This window comes from Lithobates pipiens, unplaced genomic scaffold (genome assembly GCF_037356315.1).
Source record: "Lithobates pipiens isolate NorthernLeopardFrog02 unplaced genomic scaffold, aLitPip1_a1.2 Scaffold_13, whole genome shotgun sequence".
In the NCBI taxonomy this organism is placed as follows: domain Eukaryota; kingdom Metazoa; phylum Chordata; class Amphibia; order Anura; family Ranidae; genus Lithobates; species Lithobates pipiens.
In genome coordinates this window covers 470,115,058-470,136,145 of record NW_027507718.1, presented here as the reverse complement: position 1 = coordinate 470,136,145, position 21,088 = coordinate 470,115,058, and the positions used below count along the sequence as shown (strand labels likewise).

The window sequence follows — 21,088 nt, the reverse complement described above, 5'->3', positions numbered from 1 at the left end:
TCCCTTGTGCATGCACGGGAGTGACGTCTGTGCGGCCTGGCCTATCAAACAAAAAATGGAAGCACTGGGGGACAGCTGGATCTATCCCACTGCAGTGCTGGAGGACACCTTTGACAGGTACATCTGTCATAATGTACTAATATGCTCTGCATACAGCATATTGTGGCATAAACCAACCTGGGGGGCCCTAAAATGAAAATTTAGCCGAGTTTACTACTGCTTTAAAAGACAAACCTGCAGCTGCACTCTATAATCACTTTGTAATTCATATTACAGAGAATTCCTTGGGGAATGTGACACCTTCTATCGACTTTGTAATGATCCAGCAGTTGGGGGGGGGGAAAGTGCAGAAATCAGCATTTTAGTTAACTTACCAATGCCTGCGCCAGACCTAAAGTTATTTTGTCTAGACATGCCTGAAGCAACATTCAGTACCCCAGCTCTGCCTAAAAGCTGGACCATTTTAAATCGGTCAAAGCTCCAGCGCCTTATTCTGCTGTTGAAGCTTGCAACCCCCTTTTCCACAGCTGGCTATAGGCCAAGGATCGGACACTAGACATTTATGGGTGCAGGAGAGAGTAGGCAAGTTCTGACAATGAAATCCGACACTGGATGGAGACAGTTATGTGAACCCGTTACTTATCCTTGTATGGGCAAAGCACAGGTTCACTTTAAAGAAGAACTCCAGAGAAAATAAGTATTTAAAATCTGATGACAGACAGGGAGTTAAGTGCAAGATGTATGCTGTAAATGGGGTGCAGATTGGTGCGCCGGCAATAACACACACACACACACACACACACACACACACACACACACACACACACACACACACACACACACACACACACACACACCCAAGTGCAATGAAAGAACTTGTATTGAAATAATGCAAAGATAGTTCACAATAAACATGGTAGAAGGACAACCCTGACAAAACTGACAGCGCCCGTTAGGAGGGGCAGAATGGGGCCATTTGCAAGTTGCAAGCCCTACATTTCCAGACCCATCACCAATCACCCTGGACAACCGCAGGGCCTTGGGTCCTCTACTGGAATCCCTGGCGGAACATAGCCTCACATACAGATGGAAGTTCATATTTGCCCTGGGTTGGGTCCAGCACACCCTCAAGACCTCAGATGAATTACCATTGTTCCGTGAAGCCCTCCAAATACCACATATGGATCTCCCGAATTGGTATTGTAAATTTCCGGTTCCCTCCATTGCCTCATAGGCTCCACCGGCTACACCGTACTCCACTCCGACCAAACATGTTTCTAAGAAGGGGAAATACCAAAAGCGGTAGGGTACAGACCCCTCAAGATCATCTCAAGCTACCAGAAGCACAAGAACCAAGGACTGCACCTGAAGTACTTACTGGTTTGTCTTTTTACACTGGAATTTCCTACCGATGTGAACGCCATAGGATACAACTATGGCTACTTCACACCTATATGCTCCTGCTGATTTTCTCAATCTCATTGAGGTTGTTATTTTGTTTGGTTACCATTTAGGCGGGCACTTGAACGTTGCTCTCTGTTTTATTATTTAACTGCCACTTCAATCTATCTGGTTGCCCTAATCTGGGATCACAGCGTCCCTGGGTCCCACTTCTCTGTTGTCCTTATCACTCCATACAGGGGCTAAATGGTACCTCAACAGAGTTCCTAAACATATATAACCTCTGATATCTTATTGCTGTCCCTGTGATCTTGATATTACATTTAAGGAACATACATGATGCCTATATTCGATTTGTTAGATGTGTTATGCTAGATGCACCTTATATATGAACCTTTCAATGGTCGTATGTTCTGCCATTTTCCTGGATTTAACTATGCTATTGTACCTATATAGTCAGTGTTACCTTTGTTTGCATTTACTACATTACATTAGGCTGCGGGAGGGAGCTGTCGTTGCCTTTCTAGCTAGACAGATTATTCAGCTTTCTAATATCCCACTTGTTCCTCCCATGTACCCTCCACTGCTCTACATATAGTGTCTTATTTGCATTATCTTTATTTTTTTGGTACTCACTGTTGTAGACAACTTGAAGAGCCCCTCTACAATTAGTAGACAAGTGCTTTTTGCCATACCTGTACATAATTTCCCTGTTTAACGAGGGCCCCCCCTTTTTTTTGTCTTGGTGAGTGGATGTTTTTCTGCACCTGCTCAAGCCTAAACCAACCAGAATGGCATACTCTTCACTGGGGAGGTGCCCTACCCCGATTTCACACAACCTGAGGGGCCTTATGCCGCGTACACACGAGCGGATTGTATGGCGTACTTAGTCCATCTAAACACATTTCAGCGGTCAATCCGCTCGTGTGTGGGCTTCAGCTGACTTTTTCAGCGTGCAGTCCGGAGTACTAAGAATTTTGTTTTTTTCGAAATTATGTCCATCGTACTTTGGTTTCAGCGGACAATACAGTCGTCAGTATGCTAGTTCGACGGACTAAGAATGGCGCATGCCCAGAAAGGATTTACACTGCGGAAGGGTGCTTTGCTGTGTCTTGGACTTCCTATTTCTAGTCCCGTCGTACGTGCTGTACACGTCATCACGCAAGCTTTCGACGGACTGTTTGTGTATCCGTGTGTGGTCAAGTTCGTTCAGTGGAAACTACGACGGATTGTCCGTCGGATTGTATGACGGACTAAGTACGCCATACAATCCGCTCGTGTGTACGCGGCATTAGTATCCCAGAGAGAAGAATATCCATTCTGAGGGAACTGAAAAAAAGATAAACCAACCTTTGTTTTCTTACAAGAGACACACTTTCTAACTCTGCTCCATACAAAAACTTTTTGATAGACATTTGCAAGAGGCGTACAATGCGCCAAACCACAAATCCAAGGGAGTTTCCATTTTGCTGCATAAACACGCAAACTTTAAAACATCCCAGCAATACGCAGATCCCCAAGGAAAATTCTTGTTCCTAAAGGGAACGTGACAGAGCAGGCCAATAACCCTGGCAAATGCATATTTCCCTAATTCAGGGCATCCTGCATTCTGTCAGCACCTTGTGGATAATGAAATAAAGAGGTTTGCCACTGGCTGTATAATTTTGGGAGGCAATTTTAATATTCCTCTACTTCCAGTGCAGGACACATGCAATGGCAAATCTATTATCTCATACCCCATCCTACAGAAAATTAAAACCTTATTAAAGTCACTGTCCCTTGTGGATACATTGCGCCTTGTACACCCAGCATGTAGAGATTTTACTTATTACACTCCATTGCATAAGAAACACTCATGCATTGACTATGTGTTCATCACGCAACGTGACCTACCTTTATTATGCACTGCTCACGTAGGCATACAAACTTTCAGACCATTGTCCAATGTCGATTTCTTTGACACAGACAGATAAACCTCACGGAACATGCAGTTGGCGGTTAAACCTTACCTTACTGACAGACCCCGTTACTTCCCAACAGATAGCCGTAGCCCTTTAAACATACTTTCAGCTTAATGAGAAATATGGAATGTCTCCCCTGACGATTTGGAAGGTGCATAAGAGAAGGCCTTTGATCGTGTGGCCTGGGACTACCTGTTCACCACGTGTAGACACGTGGGATTTCACATGATATTGTGGATAGCAGCTTTATACCATAAGCCACAGGCCCGACTTAAAATAAATGGTACCCACTCTGAGGCATTTCATATCAATAATGGCATGAGGCAGAGTTGCCCCTCATCCCCCCCCCCTCTTGTTTATATTGTCACTAGAGCCCTTTATCCGCCTGACCAACACAAACCCAGACATAAGAGGATTTCAGATAGGTCATAATGCTTACAAAATAGCAGCTTAAGCGGATGGTCTCCTATTTCTCGCTCAGCCACATATCTCAATCCCAAACCTCACTAAAGACTTCCGGCTTTGAATATACATATCCAATATGAAAATAAATTATGCCAAATCAGAAGCCCTTAATCCAACCTACTCCCTGACCCACTAGCTAGAGCATGCACATCATGCTCATTCAAATGGGAAACTTTGGCCATCACCTACCTAGGAATCAGACTCATGGGCAATCTTTTGGATACTTATAAAAGCTAACTTCCCTCCCTTGTTAAAAAATATACAAAAAGACCTGAAGGATTGGACAACTAGGCCCTTTTCATGGTTTGGCAGAGCTGCCATACTCAAAAACTGTACTATTGTCTAGAATTCAATACCACTTTCATACTTTGCCTATAACACTCCTTTTTCAGTTTTCCAAACATCTTAATGCCATCATGCGCACCTTTATTTGGATGGGGCAAAAACCATGCATAAAACTTGACACTTTTACCAACCCGAAAGAATGGGGGGTAGCGGTCTCCCAGATTTTAAACTTTACCACTTTGGGGTACATTTAGCTAGAATCCTAGATTGGAATTGCCATAGGAAGCAGAAAGACTGGGTCACCTTGGAGGAGACTTCATTGACACTGTACCCAAGATTCCTCCCTTGAATCCCATGGAAGAAATGACCACAGTCTACAACAGCACTCACTATTGGGAGTGACAGGGGGTTTTATGCAGCGACGATTCACTATAAACTATCCTCTTCCCCAGGACAGCTTACACCAATTATCCAAAATCCAGACTTCCCACCGGGGTAGATATTCATCTAGTCTCACTCACCAACCAACATGTGTCCCCTTTTAATGACGCACTGTGTCAATGCCAATATGTTGAAACCTTTTGACTCCCTAACACAAGGGGAGAGAGCAAATGGAAGCGCCACCTAAGTGCAGTATTAAGGTTGGTTTTTAATGGCACAGTAAACATGAACATTCACAAGGAGTAGATGGGGTACAGGCTCATCTGTGTGTTTAAATCCTGGAGTCTCCTCGGGTTCTTAGATGTTTCCTGGTGCGTTGGTCTTGTGGCCACAAGAGAGGAGCCAGGACCAGCGTGAGGCACATGGACGTGATGTCCCAGGTCACAGGAACACATCCAGGGAGCTTGATCACAGGAATGAAGAGATGTTGGCAGGCTACGCGCTGGGAGCTTCAGCTCCTACACGACATTAGCAGAAGGTGCCACAAAAGTCTGATGCTTTATCTCCCGAAAATACAAATCTTACACACGATCGGATTTTCGGCAGATAAAGCATCAGACTTCTGTCCGAAGGGGAGTGTGCCAAGAACTTGTCTTGCATACAAACGGTACACAATTGTCAGCCAACAAAAACTAACATAGTGACGTACTACAAGGAATTTCAGCTCTTGAGCACCACCCTTTGGGCACCTTCTGCTAATGTCATGCTTGGTTCTTCGAGTCACATGACCACCACAGAAATTTCTAGAAAATTAGAATAAAGTTAAACAGGTGGGCAAGCATGGGAGGGATCCATGTCATCTGGTTGAGTGGCCTCTGGTGAAGGGTGTATTTGACTGTTGGCTTCTAATGGTGATCTATTTCAGCCCATCACTACCATGATCCAAGACCATAGCCAATGGAAGTGGCTGAAGCTATGAGCGCGTAGCCTGCCAACATCGTTCCTGTGATCAAGCTCCCCAGATGTGTTCCTGTAACCTGTGACGTCACGTTTGTGCGCCTCACGCTGGTCCCGGCTCCTCTCCTGTGGCCACAGGACGCGCTGAGGATGTGCGATTGCAAGACCAACACACCAGGAAACATCTAAGGACCCAAGGAGACTCCAGGATTTAAACACACAGTGTACACCATCTACTTCTTGTGAGTGTTCATGTTTACTGTGCCATTAAAAACCAACCTTAATACTGCACTTAGGTGGCGCTTCCATTTGTTTTCTCCCCTTATGTTTCTGCATGCAGAGCTAGCTCTCAGAGGACAGCAGCCGCCACTATCTCATTATTACTACTTTTATTCTTGGACTACTGCCATCATTTTTATGAACTCATGACCCCCCTTCCAAAACATATCCGGTATCAGTGATTTTACCACTATTATTTATTATTACCAATTGATCTTATCTTGTATTACACTGTATTCTGCTCTAACAGTTATTGTTACTCTTTTCTTTTGACGTCCTAAAACTGGACTTGGGTCCTCAACATCCCTTTTTCCTTCTGGAACTACCGCCAACTGCACAACTATGTATATACTTCCCCAGTTAAACTTCAGTTTTTCGGCCTACGACCCCCTTTGAGCACACCTGCCTCTCTGGAACTCAGCTAACCCAATCTACCTCACTCATGTATTCCTGGCTTCAGGGGGCTAGAGGTGGGAAAATCCATGGGGCCCGAGCACAGTGGGATAAAACACTTCAAACAAAATTTAGTGATAGACAATGGCGGCAAGCCTCAAGCTTTGCTCACAAATGCTCAATTGGTACAAGACTACAGGAAATGTTTTATAAAAGCTTAACACACTGGTACGCCATACCGGATAAAATTAAAAAGTGGTATCCACTGGCCTCAAACTCACGCTGGAGGTGTGAGCAAGCACAGGGCATGATCCTACACATATGGTGGGACTGTCCTCAACTGGTGACCTTCTGGAACAAAGTATGCAAGCTAATGAATCAATTATCACGGAAACCAAAATCCCTCTCACTCCGGCGTGTTGCATCTTACACATCAGACTGCTCCATGAGACGGTACAAAAGGTCTCTAACCAGACATCTGCTAAATGCAGTGAAAATTCTGATTCCCAGGCACGGGAAATCGAAATGTGCCCCTTCCATGTCTGAATGGTTTCATTCCATATTAGACAGCCATCATATGGAGGAAATGTTGGCCATTGCTAGGGAATCCTCTGAAAAATTTAACAAGTTATGGTCACCCTGGCTGGTGTTCCAGTATTCTTACCAATATTTACAATTAGATACAGGGTGGAACAACCACCACAGCCTAGGCCGCCATTTCTTTCTACCTATAGAAGGTTGGATCGCTGACTGTCCCCTACTGTCAATTGTCAGCGTCATTGTGCCCCATCTAATGCTGACGACTCACACAATGACCCCATTGAACAACCATATCTTTAGACACCCTCACCAAGACTCTTTATTGATTTTTCCTTTTTTTATTATTATCTCTCATTTTACTTTCCTCTACTGGTTTATGGCCAATACTATTTGCAAGAGTTTATACTAATAGATTTCATGCAACAATATACCCTCTTGCCCAAGTTACATTTGAGACCAGTTACTTTTGTTTCTATGTGGACTTATTCACAACTGTTATTGATGTTTTGAACTATTGTATCCCCGTACTTTTTGAACCATGTACTGCTTTCTCTGCAAACAAATTTTTTTAAAAAATAAATAAATAATAAAAAAAACAAAACAAAAAACAAAACAAACAATGGAAGCTCTGTTACCCATGACTTGGGTTTTACAGCAGTTGAAAATTATCTATCCAAGAACTCAACTCTTCCTATGATTCAACAGACTTTCATTATGGAACTGCTGAAGTTTGCAACCCAGCACAACTAGTTTTGATTTAACCACTTGCTTACTGGGCACTTAAACCCCCCTCCTGCCCAGACCAATTTTCAGCTTTCAGCGCTGATGCACTTTGAATGACAATTGCGCTGGCATACAACACTGTACCCAAATTAAATTTTTATCATTTTTTTCCCACAAATAGAGCTTTATTTTGGTGGTATTTAATTATAGCTGGGAGTTTTATTTTTTGCTAAACAAACAAAAAAAGATGCAAAAAAAAAAAATCATGTTTAATAGTTTGTTATAAAATTTTACAAACAGGTAATTTTTCTCCTTCATTGAAGTGCGCTGATGAGGCGGAACTGATAGGCTGCATTGGTGGGCACTAATAGGCACAGATAAGGCGGCACCGATGGGCACAGATAAGGCAGTACTGATGGGCAAAGATGGGCACAGATAAGATGGCACTGATAGGTACCACTGATAGATGGGACTGATGGGCACTGATAGGTGGCTCTGATAGGTGGCTCTGATAGGTGGCACTGATGGGCGGCACTGCTGGGCACTGGTAGATGACACTGATGGGCACGGATATGTTGCACTGGGGTGCAGCACCTTTGTTGAGGCAGATTGTGGTCACTGCTGGGTGGCACTGTGGGCACTGCTGGGTGGCACTGTGGGCACTGCTGGGTGGCACTGACGGGGGGCACTTATTTAATGAGGTGGCACTGGCAGGGGGCAGGTGGGCACTGGCAGGGTTGGCCGTGATCGGGACTGATGTCCCGATCACGGCCGCCGGTGATCGGCTCCTTTTTTTTCTCCTCGCGCTGTTAGCGCGGGGAGGAATAATAGTAATTGGCTGACAGTTGATCATGTGATAAGGGGTCGGGATTGACCCCTTGCTCGGATCAGTGATCAGGCGAGTCTCATAGACTCTCCAATCACAGAGCGCGCCGCGCGTGCCCCTCAGGGGGCGCGCAGGCCGCTCGTGCACGGGACGACATCAATAGACGTAGTCCCGGCAAAGGAGGTCCGCGCTGTAGCCGTCATTCGGCTATAGCGCGGGTCTCAAGTGGTTAAAGATCAATTTTATTTACAAAAAAGGGGTGTGGTTATGGGGGCTAGGTTCGCACCCAGTCTGGCGAACTTATTCCTAGCCCAATGGGAGGAGGATGTCTATTCCCTCAATAGACCCAATTTAGCTCTGTGGGACAGGTATATAAATGACATCCTCCTCCTCTGGAAGGGAGATATGGAATATGGAATCTTTGGATGCCTTTATGACTACGCTCAGTGATAACAGCAGGGGTATCACTTTGAGTTATGAGGTTAGCCTTACCTCAATCCGTTTTCTAGACTTGGACGTTTTGGCAATAAATCATCATTTGGAAGAATCCAGTATAAATGTTGGCAGAAAAGAGGGATGAAAACCCTAATTAGAGAAGAACGGTGACTGATTTGTGGCACAGTGAGTAGAATTGTTGAATGCAAATTCTGCCAGAGGCAATAATGAGGCCCAATCCTCCTGGGAAAAAGAAGTGAAACAACGCAAGTACTGCTCCAACGTTTGGTTAGTACGTTCCGTCTGCCCGTTGGTCTGGGGATGATAGGCTGAGGAAAAATTACCGTATTTAATCGGTGAATACCCCAAGTTTAGGAGGGAATTTTAAGGGAAAAAACTTTTAGGAGGGAAGTTTAATGGGAAAAAAAAATTTGCCCATCAATGCAGCCTTATCATTGTACATCTGCAGCCTTGTCCATCATTGCAGCCTTGTCATGCAGCCTTGTCCATCATTGCAGCCTTGTCCATCATTGCAGCCTTGTCAGTGTCATATGCAGCCTTGTCCACCATTGCAGCCTTGTCAGTGTCATTTGCAGCTTTGTCATGCAGCCTTGTCCACCACTGCAGCCTTGTCCACCATTGCAGCCTTGTCATGCAGCCTTGTCCACCACTTCAGCCTTGTCATGCAGCCTTGTCCACCACTGCAGCCTTGTCATGCAGCCTTGTCCATCATTGCAGCCTTGTCAGTGTCATATGCAGCCTTTTCCACCATTGCAGCCTCGTCAGTGTCATTTGCAGCCTTGTCATGCAGCCTTGTCCACCACTGCAGCCCTTGTCATGCAGCCTTGTCCACCATTGCAGCCTTGTCATGCAGCCTTGTCCACCACTGCAGCTTTGTCATGCAGCCTTGTCCACCCCTGCAGCTTTGTCCACCACTGCAGCCTTGTCCACCACTGCAGCCTTGTCCACCACTGCAGCCTTGTCCACCACTGCAGCCTTGTCCACCACTGCAGCCTTGTCCACCACTGCAGCCTTGTCAGTTTTATTTGCCTCTTTTTTTTTTTTTTTAATGCCGCCGCCGAGATACAGAGCTTCGGCTCTTCTCGGCAGCTTTCGCCCACCTTTGGCCTTTCTATGCAGCTTTCGGCCGCCGAGAATGGCCGAAGGCGGGCAAAAGCTGCCGAGAACGGCCGAAAGGCGCCGGGAAGAGCCGAAGGTGGGCAAAAGCCGCAGAGAAGAGCCTAACGACTTCTTTAATAAATATCTTGGCTGGTTCAGTTGCAGATGGAGTTCCTTTCATGAGAATAAAGTGTGCCATTTTAGAAAAACGATCAACCATTACAACGATAGAAGAGAACCCTTCAGAGGGAGGAAGTTCAACAATAAAGTCCATTGCGATTTTATCCCATGGTCTTTCAGGAATAGGTAGTGGTCTCAATAGTCCCCATGCTTTATTCTTGCTATTCTTGTTCCTGAGGCAGGTCGGACAAGAATTAACGTAATCCCTACAATCCTTTGCAAGATTTGGCCACCAGAATTGTCTTTGAACTAGATTCATAGTCTTGTGACCCCCAAAGTGACCTGCCATGGGATAGTCATGACAGACCTGTAGAACGGAAGTGCAGAGATTCTGAGGGACTAAAGTTTATTTCCCTGCCGGAAGAGCCCATCCTTCTCTTGGAGGTTTGTACCTGAAGGTAATGATGTTCCCCGGGAGGCCTGACGAATCTGTGATATGAAACTAGACTGGGTTAGTAAGAAATTCCCAGCTTGCAGGATAATGTCCAGTGGAGATGAAACTTCAGCCTCTGTGAACATGCGGGATAACGCATCAGGTTTGCTGTTTTTGGACCCTGGTCGGTAAGTGATATGAAAATTAAAATGGGAAAAGAAGAGCCCACCTTGCCTGTCGGGGTCTGAGGCATTTGGCTGTCCTGAGATACTCTAAGTTCTTATGATCTGTAAAGATCAGTATTGGGTGTGATGCCCAGGAGGTACCGCCATTCTTCTAAGGCTGATTTTATTGCCAGAAGTTCTCGATCCCCCATGTCATAGTTCCTTTCTGATACACCTAATTTGGAAAAAAAGGCTACAGGGTGTATTAAGGACTTAGGTCCTTGGCGTTGGGACAGGATGGCTCCTACAGCATTTTCTGATGCATCCACTTTCAGGGTATAAGGCAAGGCAGGATCAGGGTATTTTAGTATTGGAGCGGATGTAAACAGTCCTTTTAGTTTATCAAACGCAGCTTGAGCTGCAGCAGTCCATTGAAAACGACTTTGTTTCCTTGTGAGTTGTGTGATAAACGCTATAATACTGGAGAAATTCTTGATAAATTTGCTATAAAAATTGGAGAATCCAACAAAACACTGTACCCCTTTCTTGTCAGTTGGGGGTGGCCAGGACAAAATGGCTGAAACCTTCTGAGGATCCATTGCCACACCCTCAATCGATATCACTAGGCCGAGAAAGTAAATGGTCTGGCGCTCGAACTCACATTTCTAGGCTTTAGCATAGAGTCCATTTTGTCTTAGTCTGAGAAGAACTTGTTTCACATGGTCACGATGTGCTTCTAGAGAGGTCGAAAATATCAAAATATGGTCCAAATAGACGATCACGAATAAATCCGAAAAATCCCTGAAAATATCATTGACGAAATGATTGAAGGTAGCTTGTGCATTGCGGAGTCCGAATGGCATAACTAGGTACTCGAAGTGGCCGAAGCATGTCCGGAAAGCTGTTTTCCACTCATCCCCCTTACGGATTCTGATTAAATTATAGGCACCCCGTAAATCCAGCTTCGTGAATATCTTTGCCGAACGAAGTCTCTGGAATAGTTCCGGGATCAATGGGAGAGGATAGCGGTTTTTACACACACATGGGCGGAGAGAATGATCCTTTTTCTAGACGAAGAATATCCCGGCACCAGCTGGAGAAGAAGAGTGTCGGCTGAATCCCTTCTTGAGATTTTCGTCAATATATTCCTTAAGGACCAGGAGTTCAGGTTCTGACAAAGGAAAAATCCTTCCAAAAGGAATCTCAACTCCTGGCAATAGTTCAATTGGACAATCATAAACCCGATGAGGGGGAAGAGTGTCGGCCTTTTGTTTGTCAAAAACATCTAAGAAACTGTGATATGCAGATTGAACCAGTTTTTGAGTCTCAGATATAGGTCTTAGGCAGGCAATGACTGGGACCAAATGGTGGGAGGCCTTGAGGCAGTAAACAGACTGAAAAATCACCTCACCAGTCACTCAATTTATTTGAGCGTTATGGGCTTGTAGCCATGGCATTCAAAGAATGATTGGAAATAGTGGCGAGGCGATAACGTTCAGGCAGAGTAGTTCCTGATGGTCGGGTAGTATGTTGGCGGATAAGGGGTCTCATGAGTAATGAGGCAACATCCATGTGGGACAAATTTGACTGATTCTTTCTGATCTCCGTTCCCTTAGACGATGATCTATTTGGATCGACACTTGGATCAGGTCCTCCAAAGAACTGGGAATTCCGACATGAGCCAACTCATCTTTCAGAGCCTCAGAGAGTCCAATGCGGAACTGGTAGTGGAGGGCGGCGTCATTCCACTGAGTATCGGAACTCCACCGCCTGAAGTCTGTTATGTAGTCCTCCACGGGCCTGTGGCCCTGCTGGAGAGCATGGAGACTGGCCTCTGCATTTGTGACACTCTTATAATCATCATACAATTTGGCCATTTCGTTCAAGAAAGAGTCCATAGTGTCTAACAGAGGGCTGGCCTGTTCCAATAAGCAGGTTTGGGGTTCCCCCTGGAGTAATGAGGCGATGAATCCCACCTTTGTGCTTTCCAAAGAGAAGGTACAGGGCTGTAGCAGGAAGTATAGCTGGCAAGCATTCCTGATGGCACGGAATTTACTTTGGTCTCCTGAACTGAAAACCTCTCTGGAGTAGGAACTCGAGGCTCTGGGGGTGGCACCACTACTGCAGGTGCAGATGCTGAGGTTGCCAGACCGGAGGGCCGGAATGCTGTGGCCCCTTGAGAAGCCGCGGTGCTTGGTGTCAATGACTCCACTCTTTGTTTAAGTTGGTGATAGCCATCTTGTAAGCCCTGGACTGCTTAGGTAAGGGCAGAGATCTATTGGCACAAAGCTTCCAGAGGTGAGGCCCCCCTGTCGGACTCCATTCTAGCTGGATCGTACTGTCACGTACCTTACAGCGGAGTCCGAATGCTGGGGGTGGCCTCTTGCACGGTTCCGGTCTCAACACCCCTAGAAGTGAAGACAGGGAGTGCTGAGGCAGCGGAAGCGTGCAGGTGCCTGCAGGTATAAGATAGAGGCTTGAAGACATGGAACCCTCACAGAGGAAGAAGCGTAGACTGGTCACCGGATGGTGTTCTGCGGAAGCCAAGCAGGTATGTGGAAACACTGCACGTCAGGAACAGGCAAGGTTGGCAACTGGCTGGCAAAGAGGTACAGGAACGGAAGGCAGGTTCGTACTCAAGGACAGGCAGAGGTCTGGCAACGTGCTGGCAGTGAGGTACAAAGTCAGGAACCAAGCCGAAGTACATAGTCCAAGGTGAGGTCAGTATAATGAATCCAGGAAGTAGTAAGCAGGGATGATCCAGAAGAGTAGTCAAGCAAGCCGGGTAATCAGGAACATGGTAACAGGTACAACAGCGGTCAGGTATCTCAGGAACGAGCTGAAGACGATCCAGCACTGGTATCAGGTCAGGACCCTGTTTATATATGGTGACATGTGCCAGGATTGGTGGACGTGGTCGTGCGTGAGTGCGTACACAAGTTCGGTTTGGCGCACGATTGTGTGTCCACGTGTTCGTATTGGAGTGTGCGTGCGTCCATTCCAGAACTCGTTCGCCTCTGACGGGGACACCGCTCATGGCCCTTGGAACGAAAATAAGCTGCTGCTATACAGGGACGGACATTCACACAGTGAGTTCCCTGACAGTATGGTCAGCTTTAGGACAATACCAAGAAATAAACTTGTTTTTATATAGGAAAGAGGAGGGATAGCCAGGATATACATAACCAGCAGGAAGGGTTGTGCAGGGATGGATGGACAGGTAGGCGAGTAGGTGGTAGACCTGCACGATTCTGGCCAAAGTGAGAATCACAATTGTGTCAGAATTGTTTCACATTATACAGAAAAAAAAAAAAAAAGGGCTAACTTTTCTGGTTAGATTTTTTTTTAAAATTCATTAAAAGTAATTTTTTCCAAAAAAAATTGCATTTGAAAGACCGCTGAGCAAATACAGTGTGACATAAAATATTACAACAACCACCATTTTATTCTCTAGGGTGTCTGCTAAAAAAAAAAAATATATATATATATATAGGGATTCTAAGTAATTTTCTAGCAAAAAATAGAAAAAGGTTTAGTGTTTAAGTGGTTCAACTTAAACTTTTTTCAGTTACACACAAAGTCTATTCCATTGACAAATTGTTACAATGTTTATACATAAGTTCAACTGATAAAAAAATTTTTAATTCTTGGCAGACTGCCCAGTTTTTCTCTACCTTTCTTTTGAAGGCTGTGGCTTCAGAAGAGCAGATGAAGAGTGGAAAGCAGAGAGAATTCTTTGCATAAAAAGAATTGTGAAACTTTGCATAGAAAGAATTGTGAAACACTTTAGTCAAGATCGCGATAACGATTCTTGACGATTAATTGTGCATCTCTAGTAGGTGGGTGTATGGATTTATGAATGGATGGTTGGGAGGATGGATCGATAGGTGGGTGGAAGGATGGAGCGAGGAAGGAGATATTTAATGATCAGAAGATGATAGATATGCCTGTCAGTGTTCTGATCAAGCACAGATCAGTGTACAGTGAAAGAAGCTTGTCTATCCCTCCCGCTGTCATCTCCTGTCCTCCCAGCACAATGTTGCCATGCCATCCAGTATGATCAGGGGGTCTCCCAAACCTGAAGAGTAAAATGGTGTCAGTATTAGCCCATTACACCCAAGCAGCCCAGAGTCCTATCAGTGGGTGCTCCAATTACCCCAGCCACTCTGAATGAATGAATATGTCATTGCCTTGCAGTGAGAATGGTTGCTGCACACTGTTCTTATTCTTCCACGTGTAATACCCCCTTCCTCTAGGGAAGCCTCCATTCCCCGGCTGGATGAGCAGCACTCCGATCCCTGCACTCACATCGAGGCTCCGGCTACACCGCGCTCCGTGCTGGGCTCTGCACTGCCAGCTTTGCGCTCATCCGCCTCATCAGTGCGCCGCTCCCCATCTCACATCACATGGGGGGGTCACACAGTGCACACTCCAGGTACCGATCCTTATATCACCCTGACAAACACATCAGTGCACACACTACAGAGTCCGCTCCTGTGTCAACAGCAGAGGAGTCTGATCCTCTAGCTTCCTCCCCTGTGTGTCTCTTCCGCCAAAGCACCGGGCATCCAATCCAATTTGGCCAATTGGGAAACAGGCCTCACTGACCTGCCTCCTGATTGGCAGGGAGGCACTGTGGTGTAAAAATAGCGAAAATCACACAACAGGGTGGGATCAGGGTGCACTCTGCTCCCCGAGCTCACCCTTTTTTTGAAGCCTATTAGAGCCTCAGGCTCTAATCAGGCGCAAAAAAAACACACATCCCCTTTCACGCTACCATAGGAGTCCATGCGTCTGACGTCCTGCAAGGGGCCGGTCGCATGGATAGGGAGGCAGCCGTAGGGATTGGGGGGGCAGCGTCCGTGCGCCCACAATGCACGGGCTGCCCCTGGCACTATATAATAGGTTTCTTTTATGACGGTTTACAGCGCTACACTGTGTTTTTACATATTTCCTTGACTAGGCTATCACAGCAATCAGGTGATTCGGAATCAGGAGTTCTGGGTCCGGGTTGTTAGTACGGGCCCGGGACTCATGGTTAGAGGCCAGTCTCTGTGCTGGGAGTGAAGCATGCCGTGCTCTCGAAGCACAAAAGGGAGGTACGCAAATATGCGGCCCCATGGCAAAAAGCTCAGTCCAGTGGGGCCACATAATTTGTGTGAAGGCGTTAACATAAAAAAAAAAAAAAAATTATAAGCTAATGGCTAGGGCTGCAACTAACTATTATTTTCATAATCGATTAATCGGCCGATTATTTTTTCGATTAATCGGATAAAAAAAAACGGAAAAAGGGGAGAAATATATATATACGCACACGCGCACACACACACACACGTGTCCCCCCCAGTATAGATGACACATTCCTCCCCTCTCACATGGTGTCACTGCCCCACCTCCTCTCAGTGCTCCCCTCCCCCCCTCCGGTGTCTCGGGTTTTCTCACCCCTTCATGGTGACAGCGGCTCCTCCTCGGTGTGCCGGGGTGGTGTGGGGCGAAGTCTCAGTCCGGACCCGCCACACGTGACTCGGCCGACTCCTCCAAATGGAGCGAAGGGCACCCGAAGCCGGGAGATGGATGCACGCATGTGCAGAGCACAACCTCCAATCACGGCAGCGCTGGAAAGCGGCCCGGCGAGGGCTTAACGCTCCTGCGCTCTGCGGCGGGTCTATCGGAAGGCTGCTGGGTAGAGGGGGGAGGAGGAGCCGAAAACAGCGCAGGCGCATTGCTGGCAGGACGTCAGCTGGGTGGAGAATGCAAGCAGGCGTAGCTGCGTGGTCATGGACGTGGTGCATGCGTAGGACACGGGAGGATACACAGGATTCTAACGGACCGGCAGGGGGGGAAGGTACAGACTAGGGGTGCAACGGATCAAAAAACTCACGGATCGGATCGTTCCTCGCATCAGAGTCACGGATCGGATCAATTTTCGGATCAGCAAAAAAAATAAAAAATAACACTATCCCCGCCCCCCACAGCCACATTGTTTATTTAAATAACAGGTATAACACTATCTCCCCCCCCCCCCAATAAAATGCAGCTTATTACAAGCATAAAAACATAGTCAGCATATCACTGATGATTTGCGCCAAGCTCACCACTGATCAAAGTTCCTCCAAACAGACCGCCGTGATGAGTCCCAAGATGCCTATTGGCGCAAATCGTCAGTGATATGCTATGTTTTTATGCTTGTCATAAGCTGCATTTTATTGGGGTGGGGGGGGGGGAGATAGTGTTGTGCCTTTTTATTTAAATCAACAATGTGGCTGTGCCAAGCAAGTGGAAAGGCATAGATAGGATTAGATAATAACTAACTACTATCTAATAGATAGTAGTTAGTTATTAGGTTAGATTAGGTAATAAATGTAGTGGTACCTGCATAAAAGTTTTGAATGAGGGCAGGCAAGGCATCCAGCGTGACTCCTCCAGAATTCCTTCACTTGGGCTGACACAGGCTGAACGCCGCGCTGGGGGCGCGTCAGCGCGCCGCTCGCCGCCGCCGGGTGTACCAAGATGGCCGCCAGCTCCGGAGCTAGGCCGAAGCCGCGGTCTTTCCTAATGGTGCGGACCAACTAATCGATAATGAAAATCGTTGACAACGATTTTCATTATCGATAATTATCGATAATATCGATTAATCGTTTCAGCCCTACTAATGGCTACCTTGTATTTCAAACACGGCAAGTCTGCTATTCTTTTGAACAACCTATGTCTCTAAACAGAGAGGTACTTTCTGCAGTGACCAGTTTCTGCTATCAGGGACGTTGGCCCTCCGATGACTCCACCTGTCATTCATAGATCCTATGATGCTCTGCATGCACTCAAGATACTTGCTGTGGAAACCATTTTTTTGTTTCTCTCCCCAGATTTGCATTAAAGTGAATCTGTTTTGTCACATACGGCAACACTGCAGATTTACAATAATTTAATCCCCCCCTAATAGCATATTTTTAGGTTTCTTTAGTGCCTCAAATTCATATTCTGCAGCAGGACAATGACCCCAAACATACAGACAATGTCATAGAAAACTATCTTCAGTGTAAAAAAAGGACAATGAGTTCTGGAAGTGATAGTTTGCCCCCAGACCCTGATCTCAACATCAAGTCTGTCTGGGATTACATGAAGAGACAGAAGTATTTGAGGCAGCATGCATTCACAGAATATCTGTGCTTAGTTCTCCAAGAAGTTTGGAACACCCTACCTGCAGAGTTCCTTCAAAAACTGTTTATTTATCAATTAAGAAAATGGAAAGTAAATGAACCATTAACACTTATATTTCTAAAAGCATTCTTAATTTACAGAATTTTCTTCACACCTGCCTAAAACTTTTGCACAGTACAGTATATAGTTCTACAGCTGCATTTAAGGCAGATTAATAGATGAATAAGTATAATAAACTAAAGCCAACTGCAATATGGCCATAAACATTTTTTAAAAACAGGGCCAGTAGGGCCATGTATCAGGAGACCACATTACCCTGTTGCCTCAAATATTGAAAACAAAAACTAAACTAAAATTCATGAAATATTGACTTACCTTGCACTTGTTCCAGGTTCTGTGCTGTGTGCCATCATTTCAAATGTCTTAGCCTGCTCCAGCGCTTTATCTACATAAAATATATATATACACACACCCACACTTCTAACAAGATGCAATATCTGAAAATATATAAAATACAACAAAAGTAAAATTATACAGTGCTGATCCAACAGTAGTGCGAGCAGCTGGCTTTATTTTTGCTTACCTAAACCTGGTGATCCTGTCAATTACAGAATGGAAAGGTGCTGGGGTGACAATACTGGCCCAAGCGGCTTCCTAAGATGAAAGTTCAACTAAAGGACAAAACTTTCATTTTGAATGCAGCAAGGGAGGGTTGTATCCCCTGCCCATTTCTTTGTCATCTGTGTCCCATTGGGGAGATTTTACTTCACTTCCTGTCCCATGGCCAAAACAGGGAGTGGAAATCTGTACAAAGGGAGGGAATCCTGGTGTGTGGTCAGAACCAGTGGTGGCTGGTGCTCCAATTTTTTATTTTTTTTGGGGGGGTGGGGGCACAAACAAACTGAAAAATTAAACGGTTAGTAATGCAGGGCTGTAAATACGGTAGCTATTTATCAAGTGATTATGTATAATTACTGCTAGATAAAACTGTGCCCATCATATGCAGTCTCCCTGTGCCCATCATATGCAGCCTTACTGTGCAAGTCAAATGCAGCCTCGCTGTGCAAGTCAAATGCAGCCTCACAATGCCCCAGCCATGTTCACTGCACAAACTTGCAGGGTAGTTGTGGTGCACCCTATTCATGGTGACGTGCCATTTCATTTTTGCCATGAAACAGCACTAAGTGGCTGCATCTCTTTTCAGGTGGGGTGGACGTGGGTGGTAAAACTCCAACTCAACCGCCTGCCTGTACTGCCCCTCCCAGCTGCATGATTGAGCCCCTAAGGTCTTCTTTACAAGTAGGGTCTCAGATCTGGGCATTCCTCTCTAAGGGTCCACATATTGACTGTCTGCCTGACGCCCTTTCCATCCCAGATTACTTTTTATCTTTTTTACCAGTTCAGCAGCTCAGTATGTTCTCTGTACTCATTTAAGGTGGCCATAAATAGAGAATTCCTTTTATTATTTAATTCCTAGTATGGCCATGAGTGCAGAGAATGTACTAAGCTGCTGAACAGGTAAAAGAGATAAAAAGTAATGTGGGAGGGAAAGGGTGTCAGTCAGTGATGGGACTAGTCAGATCTGACACTGGAGGATGGAGGGTATGTGTGAGCAGTGAAGATATGAGGGAAGAGCTACAGAATATGTAGAGACTTCCATTATACAGAGAGAGGGGGAAGTAAAGTTGGAGGTGAAAAGCGCTGCTGTAGCAGGAGTCAGGACAGTGCCCCTTCCTCCCCCCAGTCCTGGCGCTGCATGTACTGTACTTTCTCTGTGTGTTTCCAGGGATCCCTCTGTGTGCAGTGCTGGCTGTCAAGCCTGTCACAGGGAGAATGATGGAGGACATGGACTGCTGCCTCTGATTGCTGCAAGGACCTGAGCCTGCCACCATTCTTCTCCTGCTGATTCCCTCAGCACTTACTTGCTAAAGGTGGCAGGCAGTGTGTGAGCCAATTCACTCCTCCACCAGCAGCACAGGGTCTGAGAGAGCCGGGACTTTAAACTTACTATCGGCAAATTCAGCCAGTGTAAATCCGCATAGGAGCCAAAAGAGAAAAATAGTCCCCCGGCTCTCCCGATGAACTGATGCCCCCCCCCCCCCCCCTTATCAGCAGTTCTGGATAGAGCACTGGATGGATGGCCAGTTGGTCACCTACCTGTATGCAGGCCGGGCAGTGATTGCCCTGGGCACTCCACTGTCCAATCCTGTGTTCTCCGGGCAAGAGAGCAGCAGGCGGGGAGGTGTACAGGAGGGTCTGATGGCTGGCCAGCCGACTCAGAGAGGCTCAATCCTTGTGTTCCACCACAAAAGGACCGGGAAAAGTTGACCAGCGAGACCAGAAGTGAAGCAGTCCAGCTAAAAGCACCGTCCTATGTCCTCCATGGCTCCACCAATCACAAAGAATATTTGTATAGTGGGATTGTTTGGGCGCACGGTTCTACGCCCTGAGGAAACACTAAAGGAAGCCAATCAAGCTTCCCAGCTGCCAGCACATGATTGCAGAAATGTCATGCTTCCCATAGACACCTGTGTGTAGGGCGCCTGCGCCTTTTTTTTTGTTTACTAGCTTTGGGGGGGCGGCGCCCCCTATTGATGGGCCGCCACCTGTCAGAACTGGTATCCTTATTGGAAGATTACACCTCTAATAAGCCCCATACACACTATCAGATTTTCTGCTGATCTTTTCCTTCAGATTTACCAAAAACATATAATATGAGGACAAACCTTAGGAGTTTCAATGTGTATGCAATCAGGCAGGCCCTTCTACTACATGGTTTTGGTAAATCTGAAGGAAAAACTCAGCAGATAATCTGATAGTGTGTATGGGGCTTCAGTCTTCTTTTTTTTTTACTTTCACTTTTGATTACGGTAAATGGGGCAAATAGAAGGGGTGAATCTTCCTAACAGGGGCAAAAAAAAAAAATGTATTGTCCTTTTTTTTTTTTTTAAAGGAATTGTAGAGACAGAAGGTTTTTTTAACTTCATTCATTTTAACTGCATTCTAAAAAAACCTGTGTCCCTAATGCCGCGTACACACGGTCGAACTGTATGACGTACTTAGTCCGTTGAAACACATTTCAGCGGACAATCCGCTCGTGTGTGGGCTTCAGCGGACTTTTTCAGCGTGCAGTCCGGAGTACTAAGAATTTCGGTTTTTCCCAAAATCTTTCCGTCGTACTTTGGTTTCAGCGGACAATACGGTCGTCAGTATGCTAGTCCGACAGACTAAGAATGGCGCATGCCCAGAAAGGATTTACAGGGCTTTGCTGTGTCTTGGACTTCCTATTTCTAGTCCCATCGTACGCGCTGTACGTCATCACGCAAGCTTTCGTCGGACTGTTTGTGTATCCGTGTGTGGTCAAGTCCGTTCAGTGGAAAGTACGCCGGATTGTCCGTCGGATTGTATGACGGACTAAGTCCGTCATACAATCCGCTCGTGTGTACGC

The 21,088-nt window shown here is 46.0% G+C and overlaps 1 protein-coding gene across 1 annotated transcript in view; it reads right to left on the bottom strand.

Moving 5' to 3' along the window:
- Positions 1-18,050, bottom strand: part of LOC143975899 (piRNA biogenesis protein EXD1-like) — a 174,148-nt gene extending 156,098 nt beyond the window's left edge. The window contains exon 1 of the mRNA XM_077478448.1: positions 18,016-18,050. Coding sequence (XP_077334574.1) covers positions 18,016-18,050 — 35 coding nt within the window. The remainder of the gene's footprint in view (positions 1-18,015) is intronic.
- Between the last annotated feature and the right edge of the window lie 3,038 nt (positions 18,051-21,088).